Consider the following 17,849-nt stretch of genomic DNA (forward strand, 5'->3'; position numbering starts at 1 on the left):
TACTAATATCCTGCCTCTCGGTATGAACCTTCTGACACCTGGTGCCTCCAGCAGCCCCCACTGAAGCCACCCTACTCTGTATTGGCTGGGCCTGGCATAATAGTTCCACAGAAGGTGCAAAGGGCAGAGAGTAGAAGTTTCCAAACAATGGTGTTGCCACATAGGCTGTCTGAGGGGAGAGCGCAACAGACTGTCTTGGAGAGATGGGAGGACCCCAGGCAAAGCACCGTGTTCTGCTGTTCTCTGGTGTATGGAAGGAGGGGGCTTGGCCCTGGGAGACCTGGAGAAGGAAGCTCCAGGTTGAATAGACTGGGACCTGCAGACCACATGTGGGTACCACCTGGGGGGCCCTCGATCTCGGCTTCCCTCCGACCCCAAGCTCTTGTACTGTGTTCTCCCTCCATAGGTGGTAGAAGAAACACAAGCCATCCTTCGAGAGTACGGCTTCCGCTTCGTGAGGCGAGGGCGCATCTTTGTGAAGGGGAAGGGGGAACTGCTGACCTTTTTCTTGAAGGGGCGTGACAAGCCAGCCGCTCTCCCTAACGGCTCCTCTGTGACACTACCCCACCAGGTGGTAGACAGCTCCTGAATGGCATCTAGCCTGCCATAGTCCAAATGGGAAGGGAGAATGTATGTTTTGGAATCAAGGGCCTTGGGAAAGGACAAATGACAAAGTCCCAACATTCCCAAACTGTTGAAGTGCACACTCAGAGACATTAGATTTAAAAATATCCTCAAGCCTTCATTTGTTCGTGGACAGCGAGCTCCGAGTGTAGCTGTGCTGCTACTCGGTGTGTGCCTGCAGCTTCCCCAAGAGCAAGGGTCTTACGCGTAGTACTAGCAGTGCTTCCAGAGCCCTAGTTCCGACAGCCCTCCTCCCTGCAGAGAGGCCATGGCCACTGTGAGCAGGACCGTACCAGAGTGGAACAAACTTGCCTTTGCCGCTTGGGGACACAGATGGGACCGCCGAGCTGGCGAACACCTATTCCCAGCTGCTGCTTGAAAGCAGCGCTTTCCCTTCTGAAGAGGGCATGAGCTGGAGGCCGGCTTGTCTCCGTGTGGTCCAAGTCAGGTGGAAGGGCCCTTGTCCTGATAATCTTGAAAGGTTCTTCTGGAACCCCTGTCACCTTAGTCATGAGAACAGGAAGTGCAATAGTTCCTTTTACCTGGTGGGAGGGAGGGAAAAGGGAATTTATTTCTGAAAGAAAAATATATCAACAGATCTTCTACATTTATATTTTTAACTTTCTGTTTAAAAATACTTTCCGATACTGCCTTGCCTTTTGAGCTCTTGCTATATTCACCTTTGCTACTGCTTTAAAAGAGAATTTACAGGTATTGATAAAGAACAAGACTGTTTTATTAAAAGCTTTCTTCAACTTGAATGTGATCATTGTGAAAATCCTGGTAACCCTCCTCTGAGCAGTGCTTTGCTGACTCACCACTGGTCCTTGCCACATGTCTGGAAGGCACAAGAGCTTGAACTAAGACATCTCGTTTATTCTTAAGTGGCTTTCTTCTAAATGGTGGGCCTAGCTAACCTTACCATGCTCCTGTGCTCCCCCGTTAGCTGGAGCACTCATACTTGTAAGGTTACTTCCTGGTCACCAGATCTAGAAAGTGACCATTGTAAAGTGAGTTGAGGCCTGAATACAGCTCTGCGTCTTGGGTAGTAATGACTCTTCTTTGTGACTGGCCAAAGGGGGATAGGAATTGAAATGGCAGGACCTGGCCAGTTAGACAGATCTGTGAACTGGGCCTACACATACTCCCTTAAGCTAAGGCAAATGCCAGCAGATCCAAGGCCATGGTTCCACGGAGAAATGGTACAGTCAGACCACGATGTGGGGGAAGACAAATGCATAGTCACGGCCTATAGCTCGCAAGAGATGGAGGGGAGGTCTGCCCCCTTCTGCAACCTGAGTTATGAGCCGACTTCTGACCATGCCTTTCTATAGCTGACTTAAAACTGTCAGCTCGCTCCTGAGATGTTTGAGGAAACAAAACATTAGAGACAAAGAACCCTGATTACTTTATCCATAGGGCTTTCTCCACACCATTTTACAAAGGCAGTGGTCTAGAATATACTGCTCCAAACACACTTCCCTTCTTAGCTATACATCTCATACGAATTGAGAGTAGGCTAAGAACTTTACTTTCAAAAGTCTCATATAGGAAAGTGGGGTGGAATTAAAGCTTTTGTAAAAGCTAGAAATACTTTTCAGTTGAATGGTACGTATTCCTCTCACAAAATGCCTTCTATTGCCCTACAACCCAGTCTGATTTTCACCTAAAACATATGGTCAAATCAGTATCTCCAAGAACATGATCTTGAGCATTTAACAAATGACCAGGATGGAGAAGTGTCAAATGCCAATGTCTGTGAACTCAAACTTGCCCCTTCGTGGTCCTGATGAGGTGGCCATCTGTCTTCATTGAAAGGATGGCCCCAGGCAAGGAGTCTGAGCCCTTCAGCAGTTTTTAGTCCCAAGATCTTGCCTGGGACTGTGTACAGTCTTTGTTTACTCACTTTTGATGTGTTCTCAATCAAAATAATATTCTAGTAGACTAGCTTCAAATCCAACCTTTCTTCTCCTCTTGCAAATGAAGCAAACACTTGATGTAGGGGCTTAGTACAGAATAGGTGTTCATGGGTGGCTCGCTGTTCTTCCCATGAGGTGGATAATGTGTCTGTCCCTAAAAAAGAAAGATTCTGTCAATCTCATCTAGTGCAACTGGGAGAATCAGAATCTGGATCACTGCTATTCTGGACCCACGTAACTTTTTCTTTTCAGTCTGGAGCTTAGAGGCTGGCCCTTGCTGGACCAATGTGATTTTGAAACTGGGAACTTAGAACAGACTGCCCAGAGAAATCCAAAACCTGTCGCAACTTCAAAATTCCTGCCTCCTAAAAACATTTTATCCTATTTTTTCTTATTACTCATGTCACATTACTAGTGGTACACTTAACTGAAACAGGTAACAAAAAAGTCTTGGCAAGCTATGAAAAATTCCCCCTTGGAGAAGTCTCTAGAGAGCTCAGGTGTACACGGACTTGCCACGTCTATTTGGCTGTAGAGTGAAAATGGGCCTTTGGCACTTCACCACAGTGACCCTGTGGGTCAGCCCCATCAGCTGTCCCTTCAAGAGCGAAGAGCAGTCTCCAATGAAAACAAATTATAAGCTGAAAGAGCACTGGCTGAGTTGGAAGGAGCAGAGGAGGGAAAACTATGATGATTATGTTTACTGTTTACAAAGAGGAAGGAAAACTGGTAGAAACGAAATGGTATTTTACTCTTTGTATTTTTCTGTTTATTGTATATAAACAGAAGAAGGTGTCTCAAGAGGTCCAACTGATGTATTCCCCCTATTTCACCCTGCTTCACTCAACCCAAGTGACCCAGAGCTTGTCACGTTAGTTTCCCCACTGCGGCGCCCTTCCTCTTACCTTGGTAAGTAATGGTGACGTCGGTTGGGAGGGTTACTGTCAGGTCCTTGTAGAGCAGCCTGGCACCAAATGGGAAGGCCTGGCCACTCTGCTCCACTTTGTACGTAAATGACAGCAGATTACACAGTGAGTTTCTCTGCAAGGGCCCTGCCAGAAAGGCTGCAAAGTCACTCTAAGGGAGGCGGGGATCAAAACAGACACAAGGCACAGACAATTACGGCTCCGAAGGCAGTGAGTGGCTGTGACACTTCAAACATGGCCTAACAAAAATAGGGCCCTGTTAATAAAATTTTAGAAAAATAAAGAACAGAGAGAGGTCTGAAACGAGGACTAATGACAGGGATTTGTAAGACAACTAAGAGTCAGTGGCAGCCTAGGAAGGCCTGCAGGAAGCATGCACTCACTTAAGTAAATGGCCAGGGATTGGGGATGCAGGAGAGATACTATTTCTGCCACGAATTCCAGTGACAACATGTACGTGGCTGAGATGCTTATGCTGCATACACATATCAATTTATTTAAATGACAGCCAGGAGCTTCACCATCACTCCAAATGTCTAGAGGGGGAAACTCTTCAGCTTGTAAGCCTCCATTATTCCCTGCTGCATTCACTCTTGTCCCCGTCCCCAACACTAGCTCAATTGTAACCCTAAGGAGGTAGGTCAAAATTTAGGGAAAAATGGATAGTATTTCTCTGTGATATTTCAGATTATTCTGCTTTGCACCTAAACCCCAGGTTCAGCAAGGCACTTGGCACACAGAGATATTCTGTCATTCCCAGCTGAATAAAAAGTATAGCAGCTGTATTCCACTACTTTGTGATGGGAAGAAAGGGTCAAGTATAAAAGCTTGAGGTCCGCCACTGGGGAATGCATAGTCCCTTAACCAGTATTCATGCTTCAGCATCATCCAGAGTTTCAACGGGGGAAGAGAGGAGTGGGAAAACAACTTGTACTTAAATAATAAACAAGTATTAGAAGGGTAACAGTCCAACTTCTGACTCAGTTATGAAACATAAAATACAAAAGAAAAACTTCACCCCCATCCCCCTCTTTTTTTCCTTTTAAGCCTTTCCTGGGCTCAGCAAATGTTACATAAGATCCCAGACAGATACCTGAAGTCGATCTGCCTGGTACTTCCTCCCAGAGTAAGCATTCAGGTGTTCGCATAGACTGAACAGGAAGTGCTGAATATTAGTCTGCAAGTATTTTGCAGATATCTCCTCTAGGGGAATGAAGACTGGAATTGAATGGTGATGTATCCGAAGCGGTTTCTGTATGACAAGGTCCACGAAATAGGAACCCAGCAGGTTCCCCTCAAAAGCGGTCTGGATGCAAACACAGACGCCCCGGCTGGTCAGTTTCCCACTGAGTCCTGAGACAGACAAGACAACAACCCTTAGCAGAGGGCGGGCAGGGCCGGTATCTTACTCATCAGTTGCGCCAGCACTGCCTAGTACACACAGTGTGTGTTCGCAGGTTTTCTGAATGACTGAGTATCAGACTCTTCCCTCTCGTGAACATTGGCTCACTTTGAGTTTGAGTTGTTAAGGACACGGAATGGCAGAAAAGAAAAAAAACATCCTGAATATCAAATTATTGAGGAAAAGGTTTTGAATTTTTCAAGTTACCTGTTTTGTTTTGTTTTTCCTGAAAGTCAAATTATGATGGACCCCAGTTTCCCCCTAATCCTTGTGACACAGATAATGGGGAGAATAAATCACCATTTTAATGGTGAAACAGAGACTTGGGGTGTTCAAACTATTTGACCAGTGGCATAAAGCCAGCAGTAAAGAAAGTTCTAGTACAGGATCTGGCACACACTGAATAGCAAATAAAGAATATCCTAAACCAGCTACCAATCAAATCTGTTGCACAAAGAGGCCAATATTGTAGGTAAAGGCGCTTGTATACTGAGGGGGCAAGACCAATGCCCAAGAATAAGTCCAGGAGTAATCATATACCGACCAAACTAACTCCGGTAGAGACCAGACTGAAACAGGTCAGGGAAAAGTATACCTGTAAAACGATAGGCTTGCAGAATGGCTTTCATGTTTTCCCATTTTCTTTCCAAAACTTGCCTGCTGACCTCCAATGTTTGGTCAGGTTCGACACTGGCTTCAACCTGCAAGAAATGGAGCAAATCAAACAAGACCCAAAGGGGCATAACACAATGTTTCTGCCCGCACCTAATTGGAATAAAACAGAATGCAGAGTATTACATAATGAATGAAGAAATGCTACAGTGGTCCACAGCTGCTATGAATTCATAGTAGAGGAAGAGTCTTGTGGGTCAGTGTTAGGAATCAGCAGCAGAAATTGCGCTGGCCTGAAGAATATTGTGAGAGGCAGAAAAAAAGGGTGCGAACAAAGTCTAGTGTGAGCACAGGGTGAGCAAAGCAGCTGTGAAGAGGCAAGGCTAGAAAGCTAGTTTGGGTCAGATGGGGCAGGCTTCCAACTGCCAGGGTAAGGAATACTGACTCTTTTAAGACGTACATTTAGAAACGCAGGTGGTTTCAAACTAACTCTCCCTCTGAGAACTATACAAGCTGGATGAAATTCTAAAACTGAGTAAGCAAACAGGTAAGCAAACAAACAGAACGGTCTGAAGGTGTTAGAGAAACACCAAAACAGCCAGACTTAAGGTGAAAGATAACTGCTCTGTGCTTAGCTGGGTTTTCCCTGCAGCTATCCCCACCCCCAGAGCACTTGATTTGTATCACAAAGCACAAAAGGGGCAGGGTCAACTTTGTTGTGGTCCCACTGAGGCAAAAACTGGAGGCCAAGGTTGCCAGCTATTCTCTGTGCAGAAATCCCAAAGGGAACCCAACCTTTTGCAGGCAACATACCCTCCAGGCATTTGCCGGTTCCTAAACTACAGGTGTTAATGCGTACTGAGAAAATGAATGAGAAAGAAACTGCTGAAAGTTAAAAAGCTAAGCAGAGACTATAGCACCAAAAAATGCGGCATTCAGAGCCTGCCAAGGAAGAGGAACCTTGCTAGACCTGTCCCTGGCACACAGCCAAACTTTCAGCTGAGGACCCTAAAGAAAAAACCACCACCCTAGGAATGTGGGCAAACCAAACCCAGACCACCTCAACAGCATTACAGTGGTCTGCCCGTACACTATCGCCTGTCAGGAAAAACCTCAAATTTCCCCTGGAGGAACCGAACACAATACAGAATCCCTATAGTTTTTTAAATATACAATACTTATCATTGAATGAAAAAAAATATTTACCAGGTATATAAAGGAAGAAAAACAGATGACTGAAAACCAAGGAAAAGACAAAAGAAACAGATCTAAGGGGATTCAGCTTTCTGAGTTATCAGGCAGATGAAAATATATGAAATGATGAAAAAGTTATATCAAAGAGCCAGAATCTATGAAAATTAGTATCAGATGGAAATCCTAGAGCCAAAAAATATAGTATTAACTAAAATTAGAAATTATATATTGAATATATTTTCATATCCAGATTAAATCCCAGAGACTGAAAATTAGTAAAGACATAGGTCAAAGTAAACAAACAAACAAACAACTACTTACAAGGAGTCCCAGAAACAGAGGAAAAGAATGATGCAAATGCATTATTTGAAAGCACACCGGTGAAATTTTCCAAAAAAATGGAAAACATGAAGTAATTAATCTAGGTATTTAGCTCTATAAACACCAAGTGGGCTAAACATAGAAAAGCACTCCTAGCCCTGTTATGATATAAAATTGCTAAAACTCAAAAACAGAAACTTAAAACAGGAAAAAGACACATTCAAACAATAACACTAACACCTGACAGACGCTATAGAAGACAACAGAATGGTATGTCTAAAGTATGAAAGAAAATAACTTCCAGTCTATATAAACTTAGCAAAAATAGCCTTAAAAAAAAAAAACATAAGGACAGTAAAATAAGGGTGTTTCCAAACAAAAACAGAATTTATTGCCAGCAGGCTCACAATAAAAGAATTAACAAAAGAAGCTGCTTATGCTGAGGGAAAATAATCCCAGATGGAAATTTGGAAATGCAGGATGTAATAAAAGGCACTGAAAAAGGTAACTATGTATATAACTACTGTACAAACAACGAAAATGTTTCAGAGTTTAAGCAGCTGTAGAATTAAGTACATGACAACACGGGCGGGGGCGGGGGGGCGGGTGTGTGTGTGTGTGTGTGTGTGTGTGTGTGTGTTCAAGATGTTAGAAGGTTCTGTATTATCCAGTAAGTTCTAAAAGCACTAATCGGAAGTATACCTGAATAAGAAAAAAACTGCATGTTTTCTCTAGGTTAACCACTTCTGTATAATTAATTAGCTGGTGGAGAAGTAGAATAAAAAAATAAATAAAAAGATCAACCCAAAAGATGGCAAGACAGAAGAAAAGAGAAACAGAGTAAGACAAAATAGTCATGTGGTAGACTGAGATACAAATATAACAGTAATCATATTAAAAGTTCACAGATTAACTATTCCAACTAAAAGACAGAAACCGTCAGGCTGCATTTAAAATATCTAACTATATTCTACTAACAAGAAGAAGTATACCTGAAGTGGGAAGAAAAAAATTCACCATATGCAAACTCTAAACAAAATGAGATGTCATAGCTATACTAATATTTGACAAAGTTGACTTTAATGCAAAAAGTTTAACTAAAATACAAAGGAACACACTGCATAATTATAAAAGGTTTACTCAGCCAAGAAGATATAATAACCCTAAATTTGTTTGCACCTAATATACAGCAAATACAGCATGAAAGGGAAACAATGCACAATTCCATCACACTGAGAGGTCTGACACAAGTACCCCAGTAACGGATAAAGCCAAGTACCGTCATGCACCACCGGACGATGCTCCAGTCAATGACGGACCACATTCACGACGATGGCCACATAATGGAGCTGAAAAACTCCTGCTGTCTAGTGACATCATAGTTGTCAAAATGTCACAGTGCAATACACTCACACTACTCATGTTTGTGGTGATGCTGGTACAACAAAACTATGTTTCCAGTTATATAAAAGCACATGAAATTATGCACAGTATATAATCCTTGATGATAAATGACTGTTACTGGTTTGTGTATTAACTATCCTATAGTTTTTACTGTTATTTTTTAGAGTGTACCGTTTCAACTCATAAAAAAGGTGTGCTGTAGAACAGTAGCTGTTTACCCCAACAATGTGATACATTACGTGTTTTTTAAACTTTTTACAACTTTGAGATATGTAATTCACATCTCATATAATTTACCATTTTAAAGTATACAATTCAGTAGCTTTTAGTATATGCATGGAGTTGTGTATCCACTACCACAATCAAGTATTTCATTATCTGAAGACTCTTCCCCACCTCTTAATGGCCATTCCCGCAAACCTCAGCCCTATGTGACCACTGATCTACACTCTATGTCTATAGATTTGCTTATCCTGGGCATTCCATATAAATGGAATCATACAACACACGGTCCTCTGTGACTGGCTTCTTTTACTTAACATTTTCAAGGTTAATCCACGTTATAGCATGTATCAATACTTCAATCTTTTTATTGCCAAACTATATTCCATTGGATGGATACATCACATACCACGTCTCTTGATTGCATCATTTTCTTCTGTGTTTGATTGAATCTCATGTTTATAAATGTAGTGTAGGCTAAGTGTAGTGCTTATAAAGTCTACAGTAGAGTAATGGCCTGGGCTATCACAGTCCCTTACCACTGACTCACCCAGAACAACTTCCAGGCCTACAAGCTCCATTCGTGGTTAAGTACCCTTTACAGGTATCTTTTCTATGTTTAGATACGTTGATTTTTTTAGATTTTATTATTTTTAGACAGAGGGGAAGGGAGGGAGAAAGAAAGGGAGTAACATCAATGTGTGGTTGCCTCTTGCGTGCCCCCTACTGAGGACCTGGCTGCAACCCAGGTATGCGCCCTGACTGGGAATCTAACTGGCGACCCTTTGGTTTGCAGGTCAGCGCTCAGTCCACTGAGCCACACAAGCCAGGGCTAGATATGTTTAAATACACAAATCCTTACTACTGTGTTACAGTTGCCTATAGTGTTCGGTACAGTAACATGCTGTACAGGCTGGTAGCCTGGGAGCAATAGGTTATACCATTTAGCTCAGGTGTGTAGTGGCCTGTACCATCTAGGTTTGTGTAGGTGCCCTCTATGATGTTCGCACAACAATGAAATCGCCTAACACTGCATTTCTCAGAACATATGCCCATTTTAAGTGGTGCATGACATAAAACAAGCGAGTCAGTGAGGATGTAAAACATCTGAACAACTTGATGAATACATTTGGTCTATTTGACATGTATACCGCCCAGTGTCTCACAAACGCAAAATCCTCTATTTCATACCACACCTAAAATCAATTCCAGATGGAGCACAATTCTAAAAATAAAAAGTAAAACAATAAAGCTTTTAGGAAATAACACAAAATACCTTCATGATCTTAAGTTAGGCAAAGATTTATTAAAAGAAAACGAGCAGTAAGCATAAAATCAGATTCCTAAATCAAACTTCATTGAAACAAAGACTTTGTTTTCATCACAAGACACCATCAGAGTGAAAAGGCAAGCCACGGTGTAAGAAAAGATTTGAAATTCATATACCCAACAATGAACTCATATCTAAAATATTTAAAGAGTTCTACAATAAGAGATAAACAACCCAATGAAATTTTTGCAAAAGCCTTGAAAAGCATACTTTATAACATAAGACTTTGAAGGGTCCAATACAGGTACTTAACATCATCCATTATTAGGCAAATGCAAATTAAACCACAGTGAGATGCTATTACATTCCACCAGAATGTCAAATTTTTAAAACTGACAATATCAAGTATAAACATAAAAAACAATGGAAATCTTATACACTGTTGCTGGGAACATATAATTTAATTGGTGTAATCACTTTCAAAAACTGTTCAGCATTATTTACTAAAGCTAATATGCACACCTTGTGACTCACAATTCTACCAAATTCACACCTAATAGAAAAGTGTATATTTCTACACCAAAACACAGGAACAGGAATGTTCATAGCAACATTATTCTTAATAGCCCCAAAGTGAAACAGCCCCAACAATCCAAATGTCACCAACAGTACAAGAGGTAAATAAATTGTGGAATATTCATAAAATAGTATTACTGTACAGCAATGAAAAAAAGTGACCACTACACGCAACAACATGGATGAAATCTCAGATATAACATTCAGCTAAAGAAGCCAGACATAGAGTTTTATACTTTTAACATTTATATAAAGTTCAAAAACAGGTAAAACCAATGTATGATGACAGAAATCAAAAGACTGGTTACCTTAAGGGAAATGACTAGAGGGATACAAGAGGGAGACTTCTAGGGCACTGATAATATTCTCTACTTTGATCTGTGTGATACAGGGGATGTTCACTTTGTAAAAGGTTCTGCACATTATATGTATTTACGTATATTTTACTTTAAAAAAAAAGTGAAGGGAAGGAGGCAGGAGGAAAAGAGAGAAAGGGGAAGTGGGGAATGGAAGAGAGGTGGGAAGGTGAGCGGGGGGGGGGGGGCGGGGGGGGAAGGAAGGCTGACCATATCCCATGGGCAATGAATGGTTACTGACGGTTTTTGAGCAAGGAAATGATGCAGTGTTTTATGAAAGCATTTTCTTGGCTGTGCAGGATTTCTAGGGAAGTATAATACTGGAAGAGAACAAACTAGCAGACTATGCAACAATCCTGGCATCCAAGTCATGTGATGACTATTTATCAGCACAGTACAGTAATGTCCTAGGCTTTCACATTCACTTACCACTGATACTTGAGATGTGGATAATACTTGTGCTATTGCAATAGAGTGGGGGAGGAAGCACACAGACAATCTAAAGAAAAATTTGACAGTTCTTGCTGGCTGGACCTGGGCTAGACAGAAAAGTGAAAAGAGGAAAGAGTCAAAGTTTACTGTGCGGCTTCAAGTCTGGGTAACAGAAAATTGGCATTAAGGACAAAAGTGCCAATGACTTGTCCTGGCCAGGGAGCTCAGTTGGACAGAGATCATCCCAATACGCCAACGTTGCAGGTTCATTCCCCAGTCAAGGCACATACAAGAACCAACAAATGAAACCATAAGTGGAACAACAAATCAATGTTTCTCTCTCTCAAATCAATCAATAAAAACATTTTTTTTTTAAAGTGCCAATGATTCAAGTCAGACTGAGATTGAGGTAACATGTTCATGTCTGAGGGCAGGTTAAGAGGCTGTTTATTACGAAGAATTTGCCTGGGCCGTCAATTGTTAGTTGATATTGATATTAGCTGAGACTGTACAGGTCTGATGAGCGATCAAGGACTGAAATCGACCCATTAAGATCACAGGTTCTACACGTTGGCGAGTTCCCAGATCATACCCCTCACACCCTAGAAAAGCCTGCCAACAATCATCCTTCTACTCACTCTGGCTCGGCGTTGTTTCACTTCAGCCCTCAGTTTGTCTCTCAGGCTTCTCAGTTGATGAATTTTGCTTCCAAGAGCACTGTCCGCCGCCTGTGCTCCCTGTGGTTCTTCCCATTTTTTACGGGATCTAGCTTCTAGTCTTTCCAAATGAGCTAGAACACCTGAAGAAAGTAAAAAGAATTTCCCAAGAAGACAAGGATTTCTAACTCTGGCTGCAGAAAGCATTTCAGGGCCCTAATTTATAAAACCCAAAGAACTGACAACAGAAATCAAAGATCAGCAACCTCTTAGCCTGTACACTGATGTACAAGCAGTCCCTAACCAGGACAACGTCCAAAAAGAGCATTATCTGAATATAGCTAATCTCAGTTATCCATGATAATAACCCAGAGGAAAACATAGTCACCGAATTCACCGGCTCTCTCAGAAACTGTTTATTAAAATGTAGAATTGTCTTTTATGCATGTTTTACTAACGTGCTAATGCATAATTCTTTGAGGCTCTGAAAAATACTAGTACAGGACTATAATGACACAAACTAAAGGGAACTGTCTACAAATATTACTGGGTTATTAGATGGGAAAACAAGCTCACCACTGGAAACTCAGGTGAATTTCTATTTCCTAGGGATTGACTAAGGAACAATATAGGTGCACCTCATTCTATTGTGCTTCACAGATGTTGCATTTTTTTTCTTAAACAAATTGAAGGCAACACCCCCAACCGGGAAGAAAATTATACCTCATTCTATTGCAGTGGTCTGGACCTGAACTCTCAATATCTCTGAGGGATGTCTGTACAGTCAGGGTTGTATCTTCGTAAGGCTAATAGACTCTTAATAAAGCATTTGCTGAACACTTCCTATATTTTAACACACTTGTGCTACATGATTTACTCGCATAGCACGTAAAGAATTAAAAGCATTAATGGAATATTTCCTATACAAAAGGTGTATGTTAACTGTGTTAGTTGAGAAACATGAAAAAAGTTGCTTATCTAATTTCCACCACGACCATCACAATGCTATTATCCACCTCAGTTTTCCAGGTGAAAAAAGAACTGGCGCAGAGAAAGATAAAATAACTTGCCCAAGGCCGCAATATTTACAACGGCAGAGCCAGGACTCAACCCCAGATCTAACCAACGCCAAAGCCACGGACTGGCACTTTCACAGGAGTAATGCATAAATGGCCTCCGCCAAAATCCTGGGAAGAAAGTCCTCACTGGCTAGAATTGCAGCTCTAAAAGAAACACTGAGCATATTATGAAAGCAAACTATCGCTTTAAAAAGGGGCCGGAGCCTAGAAACATGTGAAGTAATTTCCCCCCGTCTGCTGCTCCTCGCTACGTGTCCCGTTAAGGTCTTCAATCCAGGCGCGCCTCCAGGTGCTGCGGGTTCCGTTCCCGACCGCCGCAATCAGGCGAGTCCGAACTTTTCGCAGGTGGATGCTTTTGCCTTCAATTTATAAAACCCGCAACACCTGTGAGGCGCAAAGCGGGCATGCCCGTATTAGCTCCCTTCACTATTCTGCTCCCAAACAGGACAGGTCGCACAACAATTCGAGGAGGAAAGGGCCCTCTCAATCTGGCGGTCACCTCCGGGCAGCAGTAGCAAGGGTGGGTAAAGACAACCATGTAAATACCTCCTTTGGCCTCGCCCTCCTGACTTGAAGAATACTCCAGGCTCATCTCCTCCTCAGATTCCCAAGAGCCTTCCCAGGAAGCTGCGTTGGCACCGAGATTTCCTTGCTGGCAAAAGCAAAAATGGCAAGGAAGTCACATTTAGACAAGCCCGGGCGGTAGGGCACACAGAACTCAACACCCCAAGGGACACTGCCAAGACCGCCTTACCTGACCCGCCCTTTCCCCGGCAGTGTCCACGTCCCCCTCGCCGGCCCTGCTCGCTGCTCGGGTCACGGCTCCTCCAGTTCGGCCGAGCTGCCTTCCAAAGGGAAGGAGCTGGAAGAGTCTGTTCTGCCTTTCACCCCGGTCACCGCCCCGTCCCCCACTGGATCTTCTTTCCCCCTGCCTCCTCCCTTCTGGCTCACCCAGTGCAGGGACGAGAGTTCCCGCGGTTCTCTCCTTCAAAACCAAGACAATCGGACCCAGCATGCTTTGCGCACCCACCGTACAAAAACATGGCAGCGCTCAGGGCCCCTCCCTGATCCCGGCATGCACCGGGGAATAGGCCAGGTCTTAGCTCTGGGCAGGAAGATGGCGGCATCTGGATCAGAGCCGCAGATCTTGGTACAATACTTGGTTTTACGAAAGGATCTATCGCAGGCTCCGTTCTCCTGGCCAACGGGCGCATTAGTAGCGCAGGCTTGTCACGCAGCCACAGCGGCTTTGCACATTCACCGTGACCACCCCAACACTGTTGCTTATCTCCGGGAGCTGGGGCGCATGCGCAAGGTGGTTCTAGAGGTAAGGAACTGGGCCGAGGGGGTGGGGCGCTGAGGACGTCGAGAACGGAAATGGGTGTGGTCTTGGGTCCGAGGGCCTAACTTCGTGGCGTTACTGGGGAGGAGTCTTTTTTTTTTTTTTTTTTTTTTTTTTTGCGGGGCCAGGGGTAAAGGAGGAGGAGTCTTTAGCATGTAAGTTTTGGAACCGGTTCTGGGGGCACTTGAGCTACTGCCCAGAGCAAGCCTTCCCTTGGCTGAGTAGGGGCCTGGCTGTGAAGAGTGGACATCGGATTCGTTTTTACTGCTTCCCGCCACCCTTCGGTCTCACCTGCGTCCCTCTTAGTAGATACCTGTGAGGGAGGAGGCCGACGGAACGAAACCCCGCCTTTTTACCTTTGCACTGGGCCGGCCTTTTAATGCCCCACGGAGAGTATTGTTCCTGTCCGTTCCCGGCAAAACCGACCCGGGATAAGGACACGGGATTCCTTACTGCCAGTGAAGTCAAACTGAAGCACTTACCTCGGCACGACGCCAAATTATTTGAAAATAAATGTGAATCCTAGATGAAATTGAACCTAACATCACAAACACCAGGGGTGTGAAATAGCCATAAAGTCTTTTTTGCAGATGGCCAAACAGATCTTACCCTTACTCTTTGTAATTTCTGCTCTAGAAATGTCTCCTAAGATAATTAGATGCGCTCAAAGACCATTGTGCAAGGATAGTCATATGAGCACTTTATAACAGTAAAAAAAAAAGAAATAACCAAATTTCCAATACTAGGGATTGGTTAATCTATGTCCTTATAATGGATTATGAACCTAGGGTAAATCATATTTTTGGAGCATATTTAGTTGGATGGAACAGTGCTCATGATATGCTAATTAACTATATTCTATATACAAGATGATCCAAATTTTGAAAGGAAAAACTAAGGAAATACATCCAAATATTAAGTAGTGAGTGGTGGGATTTTGGTTATTTCCCAGTGCTTTTATATTTTTTTCATTTTCTACATTAAGCCCATACTTTATAATGAGAAAAAAATGCATTTATTTTCAAGCTTTTTTCCCTTATAAAATGTGTTTATTTTAATAAATAAGCAAACCAGGGCCCTGGGGTAGAGGGATGGGCTAATAATCCCCTTATGGCTAGGTGGCAAAAGCAGATCATCTGGTGAGACAAAAATTGCTCTTGGGTAGTGAAACATCAAACAGGAACCTGTAGTAAAATGTCTTGAGAATCTATAAATAGGCAGAAAAGAAGCAGATAGCTTTCATTTAGATTCTTTTTTATAGGAAGAGGGCCTCAAGACATCACCTGGCTCAGACATCCCCCTCTCCCTCTCGTTCAGGCAGATAATATGCTTTCTTTTTCTCCTCAGGTGAGACATGTGATGCCCACAGATTATCCCCTGTGTTTAAAAGACACCTGAGGATTCCTAGTTGTTCGCCATAACCCAAGAAAGGGACGTAGGAATCATTTAATTGATTAAATTAAGGTGCTGCCATAGCTGTAAAGACCAACAAAAATATAATGCCAAGATTACTGTGTGCCAGGCACAAATCTGAGCTTAATTTCATTGAATCCTTAGTAGTACCAGTAAGCATTATCATCTGTTTCATGAAGGGGAAGCAAATACCTTGTAAAAGATCACACCATCTGTGGCTGGTAGGGCAGGATTTGGACTCACCCGTCCCGTGATGCTGCCTGGTGCTGTGCTGGCAGGGAGGGGAAACCATGAGCTCTCCTGGAGCTCACCTCCCCTGAAGGATTCAGTAGATTTACTGCTCAATCTCTACATCCTCTAATTTGACAAAACCAACCTGGAGTTATCATAGCAACTTATGCCTTTATAGGGACAAAAATATGCAGTATGCAACATAACATACTACTTTATTTTCCGAATGATAGTTTTAATACTAACTGTAATAGGCTTCAGCATGGGTGGTAAGGGTGATAAGGATGGTGAGGAAAAACAATTCCAAAGGATGTTAAGGAATAGTTTGCCCTCTCTCGAGTTAACTCGTGGGAACTATCCCAGAAGGGAATCCTAGGTTTGGGTGGGGTAGGAGGGAGGTGGAGGCGGTGTGATTTCAGAAATCCATCTGGTAATAGTCAGCTCAAAGTCAGAGCTGGCTGAATGATTAAGGATAGCAATTTGGGCACCAGCCATCAGAGAACTAGAAAATGTATAAAGCAAATTACTGACAAGGCATACAGCATCTCAAGAAAAGTCTCCATTTTATCAACAGGAATAGTAAGCATCTCCCCTCCTCCCCCTCTGCCCCTAACCCCAGCCCCTGGGCAGCTTATCTGAAGTCCTACAGAGAGCACGGAAAATGGAGCAATGAAGCTGCTGCTCCTGGAGATATGTTCTACAGCTCCTTTGGGAGTGCTGGTCCTCCGCTGTCAGTGAAGAAAAAAACCCCTTCCCCATACTTCCTGTTCCTTGGCTTGACACTTCCTAAATGGGCTGTTCAATCTGTGCTCTGTAATCTGCTTCTTGTAGGCCCCCGATGAGACCACCCTAAAGGAGCTGGCTGAGACCCTGCAACAGAAAAACATTGACCACATGCTGTGGCTGGAGCAGCCAGAGGACATCGCCACTTGCATTGCACTCCGTCCCTACCCCAAAGAAGAAGTGAACCAGTATTTGAAGAAGTTCCGATTGTTCAAATGACTCATATCATGAATTGCTTTGATACATCTGATATCAGCTGGATCCAGAAACTGTATGCCATCCATCCCTATGCAGCATATACTCATGTCAGTGGCGACTCACTCTTTAAGTTATGAGTTTCTTGAGAGTCAAACACATGTTCACATTAAAGTTGTGACTAATAAGTACTTCTTCTTTTAAAAAATTCTCACCACATGCTTACTGATTTTAGAGAGAGAGGCGATGGGAGGGAGAGAGGAGATGGAGAGAAACATCTGCATGAGAGAGAAACATCGATCGGTTGCCTATCATGTGTGTCCCAACCTGGGACTGAACCCTCAAACCTGTAAAGTGCGCTGACTGGGAATCGAATCAGCCACCTTTAGATTCACAGGACAATGCTCCAACCAGCTGACCCAGATGAGGAAAGCAGGTGAGCAGCAATAATGTTTATGGGCTATTGCTCAAACAGAACATTTGGTTAGACTCTTGTACAGGGGTCAACGAGATGCCTTTCCATTTTTGTTAGGAATAGAATTCTTCCAATAATCCAGTTTTAAAACTTTGCCTTTGAATTCCTTATTTCTTATTCACATCCAGTTACTGTAGAATCTAAGACATCAGCTCTAACATATACCATTATTTTATGTGTTAAGAAAGAAGTACTGCCAATGAAAGATATGCAGTTAACCAAAAGATGTATTTTAATTTCAAATATATTAAAATATACTACTTCTTAGAGTTGATGACATTGGTCAAGTACTACATCTGCTTTTTTGTAGTTGCTGGTGCTACCACCCTGTGTTAGGCTCTCACTTTGCTCATCAGTGTGTCCCACTGGCCTGCTCACTTCTAATGTGTCCAGCAAATGTTCTGCCTCTAGGTTATA

The 17,849-nt window shown here is 42.9% G+C and overlaps 3 protein-coding genes across 4 annotated transcripts in view; 2 read left to right on the top strand and 1 right to left on the bottom strand.

The window, feature by feature from the left end:
* ADCY3 (adenylate cyclase 3) overlaps window positions 1–1,385 on the top strand; it is a 57,464-nt gene extending 56,079 nt beyond the window's left edge. Inside the window, exon 22 of the mRNA XM_054569004.1 lies at window positions 407–1,385. Coding sequence (XP_054424979.1) covers window positions 407–589 — 183 coding nt within the window. The 3' untranslated portion in view covers window positions 590–1,385. The remainder of the gene's footprint in view (window positions 1–406) is intronic.
* Window positions 1,056–14,068, bottom strand: CENPO (centromere protein O). 2 transcript variants are annotated; one of them, XM_054568988.1, is made up of 8 exons: window positions 13,945–14,068; window positions 13,540–13,645; window positions 11,897–12,057; window positions 5,467–5,572; window positions 4,563–4,822; window positions 3,449–3,620; window positions 2,531–2,697; window positions 1,056–1,166 (listed from the first exon to the last, which is right to left on the bottom strand). In XM_054568988.1, the coding sequence occupies exons 2-7, from the start codon at window positions 13,583–13,585 to the stop codon at window positions 2,561–2,563; spliced, it is 882 nt and encodes a 293-aa protein (XP_054424963.1). In that variant the 5' UTR covers window positions 13,586–13,645; window positions 13,945–14,068; the 3' UTR covers window positions 1,056–1,166; window positions 2,531–2,560. The 2 variants fall into 2 exon arrangements, with proteins under 2 accessions (XP_054424963.1, XP_054424955.1); XM_054568980.1 differs by lacking the exon at window positions 13,945–14,068 and adding an exon at window positions 13,748–13,815.
* On the top strand, window positions 14,030–17,563 carry PTRHD1 (peptidyl-tRNA hydrolase domain containing 1). Its single transcript, XM_054568991.1, has 2 exons — window positions 14,030–14,320; window positions 16,811–17,563. Exons 1-2 carry the CDS (start codon window positions 14,069–14,071, stop codon window positions 16,979–16,981), a joined length of 423 nt encoding a protein of 140 aa, XP_054424966.1. The 5' UTR covers window positions 14,030–14,068; the 3' UTR covers window positions 16,982–17,563.
* The last annotated feature ends 286 nt before the right edge of the window (window positions 17,564–17,849 follow it).

Source organism: Pteronotus mesoamericanus, unplaced genomic scaffold (assembly GCF_021234165.1).
Source record: "Pteronotus mesoamericanus isolate MK-2021 breed Mesoamerican mustached bat unplaced genomic scaffold, CSHL_Meso_final contig_101, whole genome shotgun sequence".
In the NCBI taxonomy this organism is placed as follows: domain Eukaryota; kingdom Metazoa; phylum Chordata; class Mammalia; order Chiroptera; family Mormoopidae; genus Pteronotus; species Pteronotus mesoamericanus.